Raw genomic sequence first — 11,099 nt, 5'->3', positions numbered from 1 at the left:
CACACTTAAATTGAAGAGGAAGGAACGCTGCAAGGAACCAAAGATATCGATTTATCTAACGATTTTTCTACTTTCTCATAGGTTATCTTTAGCCTCGTAGACGTTAAAATAATTTCTTTTTTCTTTCTTCTTCGTCGGTGAAATTTTAACAGAATTTGACGACATACTTTTCGAGAAATCTAATTTCGGGAGTATGTGAATCAGTTTTGTCGAAATGTTAATTTGACGAAATCCAGCCATTTTTTCCATAATTTCCCGGCCAAAAACGATGCCCCGTTAGACTATGCGAATCATTAAAAGAATAGAGGTGACAGGCGGTACGGAAAAAATTCCCAAACGCTTCACAGTACCGAAGTTCAATGGACAGCTGGACGCCTAACTCTGTAACTAAAGCTCTTTTTTCAATCTATATGAACCCTCTGTCAATCAGCGGAAATACAGATTACCTGTATGTTCTCTGTTAGAACTTTGCGCGGCAACTTTATGTTATACCAAACAGTAACGTAGTTCGTCGTCCGTGCTGGGTGTGGTTGAAGTTTTGGTATGTTCGAATAGCTGTATCAAGTTTAGAAGCATCTGCGCCGAGTCTTGCTTCCTCCTGAAGGCGGAGAATTGTATGAACTGAAGGTCTGGTTAGGAATTATGGAAGAAGGAATGGTTTCTGTTGCTTCAACGTCTGGGTCTAACATTCCAACTGTTTTCAAGGTAATGTGTGTTGCTTCTGACAAACAAGAGGTCAGCTTTGTTGAGAAGGTCCAACTTCCACAGGACCAGATTTTACTTCTTTGCAATGAGCTTGTTCCCAATTCTGCAGTAACCACCGGTGCTCAAATTACCCAAATGCACATAAATTTCAATGCACTAAATCAGCGATGCTTGCCTGTGGTTGCATTCTACGGGAACAAGCAAATGATGGCAGAGTCTTTCAAGAAGCAGGGTTTATTAGGAGAAGAAGAGGTACTTGATCAGTTGGAACCAGGACTGTATGCAATAGTTCGAGAATCCGCCATTTTTGTTTTCTACTGGCATGAAGGTCAAGATCTCAAAGAAGCTTCGAGGAAGGACGTTTCTTGCAACTTCATTCGATATCTCGTAGAGCTCTCCGACTATCTGTATGTTTGTGTTCAGGGCTACTATCCCTTCGAAACTTCAGGTTCTTCGGTCAGAACTGCTTCTTTTAAAGGGAGACGCACCAAGAAGCTTCAAATAAGCCATGTGAAAAACTCTGAGAACGATGTCTGGCTTTCTGATGGATTTAATGTTGCCATTGATAGGCAATTCAAGAAATCGGCTTCGGCGCCTCCCGTAGCACCAAGTAATGTTGTATTCTGTGATGGTTATAATCGATGTGCTTTCTTGACTGCAGATTACAGGCCTTCAAGAGTTTCTACAAGGCCCGAGTGGAAAACTCTGAAAGGAACTCATGAACTTCGAAGTCAAATCGACAGCTGGTTGAAGGACGGCGATTTGAACTTCTGCAAAATGAGCAATAAGGATTTCGTCTCTCTGCTGCAGCATGGTAAATTTCCAAGATATGATGAATACTGCAATTTCATGAAAACTCTCAACGCTTCCATGGCGGAAGCCCGAGTAGGCGCTTCTGCCGAGTTCTCTATGGGAGCAATTCAGGAGAGTGTTGTTGCCTGCTTTCTGAAAATTCTACCAGAATACTTTAATGGAGCACAATTTTTTGACTCCCTTGGGACTGCGTCCTCACAACATCATGAAGAATTACGTGGCTCTGGTTCTATTGATAGGTTTGATCAACTGCACAGAGAGTTGAGTAAGATCTTAGCAGGCAGGTATTGTGATAAGAAGCTCATCTTTTTTGGATCGGAGGTTAAATTTACTGGTGATTATCATGCTGGTCATATTTATAAGATTGAAGGGCCCCAGAATGTGAGTGGGCCTGTTAGATATGGAAGAGAACTCATTTTGAAATGTTCACATCCAAAGGAGACATTGAAGGCCACGCTACTGCAATTCAACGACGAAGAAACATCTGAAGCTTCATTTTCATCTTCAGGTGAGAAGATAAAATTGAGTAATAAAGGTACTAAAGGGGCCACGCTATTGCAATTCAACGAAGGAACACCTGTGGCGTCATTTTCATTTTCAGGTGACCGGGTAAAATTGAGTACTAAAGCTTCTAAAGGGAGCGTAGAGGGAACCTTTGAAGTTGTCAATGACAGTTCCATCGTTATTCAAAATTGGGTGAAGTCTCTGATTCCTAAGAAATTGCAGTGTTTGGGTAGAAACATCGGTTTTGTAGCATTCCTGGTTACCAAAGAAGCTAGTGACGAACATATGCCTTCAGTTGAAAAGTCTCTCATTGAAAAGATTTTGACAACAGAGAACTTAAAGAGTGTTGAGCACGAACTACCAGATGGTATTTGCAAGCTTTTCAAACAATTCGAGTCAACAGTTGGAGCTCCTCTTGATCAAGCGGTGTGGGTCACACTCATATCTCATAAACAGGCCGGAACACTAATTTCACATCTTTATAAGACATCCAGAGAAGAATTCGTAAAAAACATTGAAGCCATGGTTTGGAAAGAGTTGCGGAGTACTCTTCAAAAGAAGTTTGAATCTGAAGGCAAAGAAACTGTAAATCTGCTACAGGAAAACTTGCATAGAGAGGAAGACGCATTCCTTTCAGAAATGAAGCGGGACATGTCGGTGATCACAGGCAAACCTGTTTGCAGGTCCATCGAGGCTTGTGAAGTTCAGAGTATTTGGTATACTTACTATGAACAGGTTGTTCTGAAGGTTTCAATTGAAAGACTTGAGAAACCGAGCATTGCATGGAAGATTTCTGAGCTGATGCCAAGGAAAAATGATTTGGAGGAGTTAAGCCGAAATGCCGAGTATCGGATCACTCCTACGTGCACTAATCAATTTGAGTTAGTTACCCTTGACCCTGAGATAGAACGAATACTGCAATTGGTGGCCCTCAAGTCCGGGCACTTGTTGGCATTCATTCAGAATTTGGCTGATCCATGCCTGTATGTTTATAGCTGCTCGCGCATGGGTTCAAGGTTAGATGGCATAAATCCTATTCGAAGATTCAGGAGGGGTTACGATTTATTGTCTTTTGATGAAGGTACTCGATTTGTAGCCCTATATGATAAGCTAACCTCTAAGGTTGCAGTACACAAGTTTGATGATTCTTTCCGCAAATTAGATTGGACAGGGGTAGATGTGGATCTCCATAAATTTTCTGGCATGGGAATCTTAACCTGGATGCATCTGATACCAGGTAAAAGGGAATTGATCCTGATTGATGATACAAACAGGGTCAGGGTTGTGGAACTCCATCAGCAACCGATGATGAAACCTAGGCTACTAATTCTTCCTTCACCTGTTTCAGTAGCTCTTGTTTCTGTGGATGGATCATTTTTATTTGTCTTTGGCAAGTCAGACAACAATGACGAAGTAGTAGAAGCTATTGACTTTTCTGTCGTGGTGGAGATATATGTCTTGGCTGATGTCATGAGCTACTTGAGGACCATTCCCCTAAACAAAAGAGTCAGAGATTTGGGAGAGCTTCAAGTGAAGATTGTAAATTTTGGATCACAGAGTCATCTTGTTTTCTTCAGTGCATCAGTTCCTCATAGCATTTCTTCCCACATATTGAAAACTATTTCAGCAAAGGAAGTTGTCCAATTGCAAGCAATAGAAAGTACAGAAAACAAGGTAGTTCAAGTGCCCGAAGAAAGAAGAATTTCTGGATCTTGTCCCCAATTAGAGTATATATACCATATTTTTGATAAGTTTGCAACCAGTCCCGCACTCTTCTGTGAAGATAAGAAGACTGTTTTTATCAATGTAATATTAAGCACCAAAGGCATTGATACAAAAAGTAATGAGGATGCCTGTAAGAATGCCTTGAGAACTCTTCTTCAAAAACTGGAGAAGGAAAAAGGTAAAGATTTCTCAAATACAGAGATTCGAATTGATGTGAAAAGATTTGAACCATGGATATCTGGGGATTCAGTTCATCTAACGGGCTTGGTAACCAAGGCTATGGGAACATGGATTCGCAGGCTTGCGTGCCTTGTTCCTATCCAAATAGCCCGAGCAGAAAACAATGGACTGCTTGCTCTCAAGGATGGGTTTCAGATGCCACCGGAACTGAGTTATACAGACAGTTTATCTCTGACAAATTTGATAACTTTTGGCATTTATGACACAGTTCTTAGTAACTGGGAGGGCGAGATTATGGTCATATCATCCATGGGTAAACAAAGCAGCGGGAAATCTTATTTGTTAAACCACTTGTCAGGGTCTCTTTTGGATGTGGCAGGTGGAAGGTGTACCGATGGAGTGTGGATGACTGTGAGAGCAGCAGAGAAACGCATTTATGTCATGCTGGACTTTGAAGGACTGGGTAGTTTTGAGCGGACAGAACAAGAAGATATGCTACTATCTGTTCTTAATGCAGCCATAAGCAATTTAACAATCTTCAACAAGAAGGTAGGTTCTTAAGTTCTTTTGAAGTGTTTTTGACAATATTTTTTTATTACAAATGAAAGCATAGGTATAAAAGAAAAATATAATGTAATAGATTATCTCTGTTTCGTTGAGATAATTGCTGCAATAAAGTCCTAAGAAGGTATAGTTGAAATCTGTTTCCCTTTAATTAATAAATTATTTGGTCAGGTACCGTATTTGATTCGATTTTTTAAGAAGATGACACTAAGATTTCAAAGAAATTTACAGTGTAATTTTCAAATTAAAAGAATAGTAACAATTAAAATTTAATGTTATCATTCATAAGTCCAGAAAATACAAATTTGATGTTATCATCTATAAATCAAGAGAATAAGTTTCTTATTGAATATGGAATATGAGGTTACACTGTAATCGGGATTAACGTCTGGCTTTATGTATGAGACCATTACTTGTAAGTACTTGCGTCAAAATATAAAGCCTTAGAGGTGATTATGGTGACATGATGGTTTACTTGTAGATGCTGTTTGGGTTGTAATCCTCATTTTCCTCAAAGATTATACATTTTGAGTGGGAGACAACCTGAAAACATCTGGCAAGGGTGGAAACTTGCTCATTCAACCTGCATTGAATGGAATGGTATGCCAATAGGTTTTTCAAGGTAGACTATGATGCACTATTTCATTAGAGAAATATATAACCAAAAGATGTTGAGAATGTTGTCCAAAGTCATTCAGTCTGAGTAACATCTGAATTTTTACTGACAGTAAAAAAATAAAAATCAAGAGAGTAAGTTGATGCCCGTCATCAAGATGGGCTTTGGTGAAAGCAAAATTCTATTGAAGTATGAATGCAAAATTCTAGTGAATTGTATCATAATATTGATTAGGAAACTGACATTTCAAAATATATATTTGATAGCCATCAATTTGGAATCGTAGGACATTTATCATTGGTGAATCCACTCTTTGTGAACCAAGTTTTTGGAGGTGGTCTTTGATGCAAAATCAATCACATATGATTTGTATAAAATCTTGTAATACCAAACCTTGTTTAGCTTGGTAACCCATTTAAACTCTGTATTTGAAGAAGTCCACTGAACACGGTGGGAGTCAATACTGTGTGCAGGAGGAGATAGAGGTTCTTGCGAGGTGTATCATAAGGCCGTCTTCATTCTTTCCATGTTGAATCCTGAATCCTGAAGATAATTGTTTAATTTGTGGTGATCTTCAATGGAGATAGGATTTTGCAACTCTTTAATGTTAATTCTGTGTAAGGTCAAAAAAGCTTTTTGTGTGTACGAGTTTTCCATTTTAACCATGTTCTGTTTTCTATATTGTATAGTTTGCTCCAATAAAATACATTTTTGCTTAATCTTCTTGTTTAAAAGGTAGGATTTCAATAGTACGTATTTGTAGTTCTCCAATACCAAATTGATCTAAAAGGAAAGTCTCAACTTCTTCCAGATCTCCCAATTGCTTTGTATTATCGAAGAGTCTTGGATTTAGAAGATAGGAAGTTGAAATAGTATCAGAAACCTAAAAATTTATGAAGCTCACCCATATGTTTTCCTTCTAAAATCATGTCTCTGAATTGGGATAATAAAAAGGGATCTCTGTGAATGCAAAAAATAAATCAATTGGCTGCTAATATCTTAAATAATATATCTGAAATTTGAGTTGTTGGGCTCAATGATCTCCACTTAATCCCTCCTGGTTGAAGTTGAATTTTATTTGAGTTGTTTTCGAATGCTTTTAAGAACTCGCATAATACTCCCATCCGTATGTAACAGGACTTCCATTTGGACAAAGAGACAGAAGTAGTCTTTGACCGCTTCCAGAATGGGATCAGCCTGGTTAAGCAGGACAAGGAGAAAAAGCTCTTCAAGGGAATTTTCTATATTGCCATCAAGGACGTGGACAGTTCGGATGTGGATGATTTGAAACATGAATTCGAAGAAAAAATTTCCAAAATATGTTCCAAAACTCATGAGAACTTTCTCTCAAAAATGTATGGCGGAAAGGTTGAAATAGCTGCAATGCCTCCATATAATCGACCTGAGTACCAGGAAAGTTTAAGGGAAATCGCATGTACAGTAGAAGAGATGAATTCATGCTATCACAACAGTATCGCTTTCTTGAATGATGTGAAGCTAGTGATTGCTCAGATTGCAGCTAAAGACTGGACTTCTGTAGATAGTAAACGTGTAGCCCTCAGGGTGGACATACTAAGGAGAAATCTAAAGTCTGCTATAGATAGAGGATGCCTTTTTACTACAGGGGCAATTCAAATGCTAGTTAATTTGGATACGCAGCAAGAAGTTTCAGATTTTCCAGTTGCTGCTGAGGAGTTCACATTAAATGATTTCCCTGATACTGGCTTAGAATTGGCACCTTCACAAGAACTGGCCGTTGCTGGAAACATTTTATCTGAGCTCAGGTCAAGATTAGAAACTGTTGTGCCGAGAAAAGGAAATGATGGTGAATGGTGGCACTCCGTTTTCGAAAGACTTTTGGGTGCAGTGGCAGATCGAAGGCGAAAGCGAGTTGAACAATGGTTGACGTCAAACACAGCGGAATTTCTCGGTTCTGATGAGGTGCAAAAATTACAGTTAGAGGCTGCTGTGGGTATTGCAGAAATGAAGCAGAGGCTGTCTGTTTGCGGATGTAAATGCTCCAAATGCTTTTGGAGATGTGTGCATGAAAAAGGTCATGTCTCCTCTCATTCTTGCATGGGTAGCCATGTATGTTCAGAAAAATGTACCTTCTGCACCATTGAGGAAGCAGGGAATTCAGTTGAGGGATGCAAAGATTTGGCAGGCCATGAAGGCCCCCATGACTGTAAAATGAGAAACCACACCTGTGGGCAACTTTGTGACCTATTTCAGAAGTCATCCAGCTGTAATAAATCTTGTTCTATTAAGCTTGGGCATGAGGGTCCACACAAGTGCAATTCTCCTCAACACATGTGCAAGAAAAAATGTTCTCTTCCCAGTTGCCAAAATCAGTGTGTTGTCCCAATTGAGTTTGGGGATCATGACAGACATGCTTGCCATGAAAGATACTGTCAAGCCCCATGCCTCATGAAGGGATGTATGAGGACATGTGGTCACAAGGACCATTTTCATGAGCTCAATCGTGATGCAGAACATCTATGTGGGAATGAGCCTGTGTGCCTTGATAAATGCGAGGTGCCTGGAATATGTGAGATTTTTACTGAATTAGTTCGCCAAACAAGGCAGTTCCAAGGATGCAGAGGGTCTTTCGAGTATGAGCATGTATCAGACCAGAACGGTCTACGAAAGGATTGTTGTGTCCCAATACCAGCCTTTAAGAGGAGCCATGAAGGAACCCATGTTCATACAACTAAGGAGGATGCTATACATTATTGTGAGACAAGATGTCATTCTTGTGGCTATTTTTGCCAACTTCCGATCGATCACCCTGGTTTGCATAACACAGTGCATGGTAATATGAGAAACACCAAATTTATTTCAGAAACAGAGGAGATTGATATTGATGACAGAAAATATGCATGGGGAGAAACAGGGCTGGCAGAAATGTGCAATATGCATTGTAAAAAACAAGGCAGGGGCCACATTCACTTGGTCCCATGCCCACAAAACTGCACTAGCAAGCTCTACGATGGCTCCAGGCATGAGACTAGGAAATATGGTCCCGACCTGGATGTACCCAAGGATGAGATGAGCCATGAGACTTATTGGAAATATATTAGATTTGTCGATCCCTGCACGGAGGAAGAGCAGACCGAGTTTGGCCTCTGCAATCACTATTGCAGATCAGAGGAGCATGAAGATCTTTCAGACAAAAAGTCTGGTGCAGCTCAGAAATCTTATTGCACTGAGAAACTTTGGCATGCTCCCATCAAAAGAACTGGATTTAGTGTCAGTACTGCAGGTTATATAACAGATGATGGGCACCATTTTGGCTGTGATCATTCCAAGAATGTTCCTCATCATGTCATTTTTGTCATTGATAGGTCAGGGTCCATGGGTAGTCTAGATATTAAGCCAACAATGTCCATGTTTTCTCCTTTGCATGATTGTAGGCTTGGTTGTGTATATGAGGCAATAATAAGGTTTATAAGAACTCGTCTGAGGACAGTATCTGATGATTCAGTATCAGTGATTCTCTTCGACTGCAGTGCATTTATTGCTGTAGAGATGAAAGAGATGAGGGAGGAAGTTGTTCATTTGCTTCTTCCTTATGATGCAGATGGAGGAACTACTTATTCATCTGGGTTGGAATTGGCTGAAAGGGTGATGATTAAAGCCTCAAAAGATCCTACAACTGATCACAAAAGACCAATGATTGTGTTTTTGAGTGATGGAGATAATGGTGGGGGAGGGGATCCTCTATATTATGTTAACAGAATGAAACAACAAGAGCCGAGGATGATTCTTCATACCATAATGTTTGGAACTGAAGCTACAACCAATATCCTCATCGAAATGGCTAATATTGGCAATGGAACATTTCAACATAGTCTCGATGAAGTGCAGTTAGCAAGAAGCTTTGAAGACCTAGCCACAAGTCTTAAGCCCAATGTTGCAGCCTTAATGTAGGGATGTGGCAGGTATTTTAGACTAATCTTTGGTTATAAAAATTCTACTGCACATACAGACTAGGTTAGACATCTGGATTTTTGTTATGCAAAATCTATGTCCTTATGAATCAGTTCTTATGTTTTATTTGAGTAACGTAATGTGGTATGGTAATACAAAATCCACGGCAGCTTATGAGGAGGCTTCTGCATGATGTAGCCAGATCTGAAGTTCACGAAAATACACATATTTGAATCATGTAATGCAATATCGTAACTCTATATTTGTGGATGAATATACAAGCTACAGAAGCTAATAAGAGATAGGGTAAATATGTGAATATTGTAAACCATATCCGAAATTCAAAAGATACACATATTTGCTTTAATGAGGTATCCATTCAAAATATGATGTTTTTTGCAGTGTTAGGCTTCAATGAACATCATTTTATGATATTTTTTAGCACATTTTCCAGTTGTGAGCTCCTCTTGTCCGTTAAAGTTGCATTTGTTACTAATAGTTGACATATTATTTGAAATCTGTAAATATGCACTACATGTTGCAGAATGAACTGTTTAGTTATATTTGTTGGATTACTGAAACATGTGTTGATTTTCTTTTGGGATTGTCTCTCAATTGTGACTATAAGCTGGTTAGTAGTCAATGTGCTCTGTTTACCTCTGCTTTCTCCACCTATCTAACCATGCTTCACTCTCAACAGTGTCCCACATCCAATCTTTCAGTCTCTCCATATATTGTTCATCTCCATCAAGTAATGTTGGGCTATCCTAAACCACTTGGGATGATCTATCAAGTACATGAAGTGCTATGGCATTTACTTTTGATTCCAAAACTGTGTTCACCTCAGCAACTGAACTCCTTCATACGAAGTTAAATCTCACCATACCTAAGCAAATTTTCACCTTGGTTTCTATGGCATTCTTCTCTATGATGGTCCCTTGTTCAGTATTGTTGTGAATGATGTCTCCTTCTTCCATAACCAAGAGAGATCTCATTCCCCGTTTCTCCTAACCATTTGTTTTCTGCAACCTGCAAATCAGCCTTATCTGAAGCAGTTTTATCCTGTGATCTTCTCCTTTAAGAGGTCTTTAGCTGTAGGCTTATTGTCTTCTCCAGTGCTCATCACTGAAGTTTCCACAAATTTTTCTAGGATGCGATTTGCAACATCATTCTTCTCCTCACATTTATCTACATGCTCAATCCTCTTAGCCTCTTCTTACATGCTGGTTAGTATTTATGCACTCTTCCTCAAGTGTTTCACATTCTTTAAAGCTGCAAAGCAGTTGCACAACTAAGACCGCCCCTGAAATCTCCCTCTTTTCAATCATTGTCTTTCTTTCTTCTCCAAAGCCCTTATTTTTCTTTCCATGACTTGGATCTCCACTTTTCTTTGTTTTCTTTCCTCGCACTCTTTGATTAGTTGTATCTCTTCAATGATCCGCTTTTTCTCATCTTGGTTTACCTGCTTCTTCACTGTTTTTAACTTGCTGAAGCAAACATAGAACACATCACCAATCCTTGTTCTCCATATGGATTTCTTTGGCCGACTCTATTTTCTTAGATCCTTGTATGCACCATAGTGCATTTTAATGCTCTTAAAGGTATTGCAAGGATTAGTAAAGCAAATGAATTCTTGCTTTGCAATTTAAATTTATCTCACTAATCTCTTGTTGGCTTCTCAACAACTCACTCTCTTAAAGATGTTTAAAATGCACTAATAGACCCGAGGCCATGTTTCCCTATTTGATTCTTCCCTTGAACTAACTTATTTTTGGTGGCCAAGCTTTTTAGTAGTAAATTTGCTGCAATTGCTCTCCTCTCCATGCCATCTTTTAATCCTAAAAATGCGATTTTTTACACTAAATGATTTAATCCCCCGACTTTTCGGCAACTTTTTCAGAAAGGAAAAAATCTCGATTTAATCGTTATACTCCCAATTTAATTGGGAGTTGACCCAAAAAGTCGGCCTCCCTCCCACGGTGCGGATAAAGAGGCCGGAAAGGCGAAAATGATATAATTTTCTGTTGTTTAATCTTAAGGCAGAGAGTGAAATCTTTCAAAC

At 39.2% G+C, this 11,099-nt stretch overlaps 1 protein-coding gene across 1 annotated transcript; it reads left to right on the top strand.

Moving 5' to 3' along the window:
- Positions 1–375: 375 nt before the first annotated feature.
- Positions 376–9,437, top strand: LOC149195041 (uncharacterized). Its single transcript, XM_089405230.1, has 2 exons — positions 376–4,476; positions 6,245–9,437. Exons 1-2 carry the CDS (start codon positions 643–645, stop codon positions 9,035–9,037), a joined length of 6,627 nt encoding a protein of 2,208 aa, XP_089261356.1. The 5' UTR covers positions 376–642; the 3' UTR covers positions 9,038–9,437.
- The last annotated feature ends 1,662 nt before the right edge of the window (positions 9,438–11,099 follow it).

Source organism: Pinus tabuliformis, chromosome 2_2, assembly GCF_031772625.1.
Source record: "Pinus tabuliformis cultivar Carrire ecotype Pingquan chromosome 2_2, CPIR1, whole genome shotgun sequence".
Taxonomy (NCBI): domain Eukaryota; kingdom Viridiplantae; phylum Streptophyta; class Pinopsida; order Pinales; family Pinaceae; genus Pinus; species Pinus tabuliformis.
Note: the sequence above shows the minus strand (reverse complement) of the source record. Positions and strands in the feature narration are given on the sequence as shown.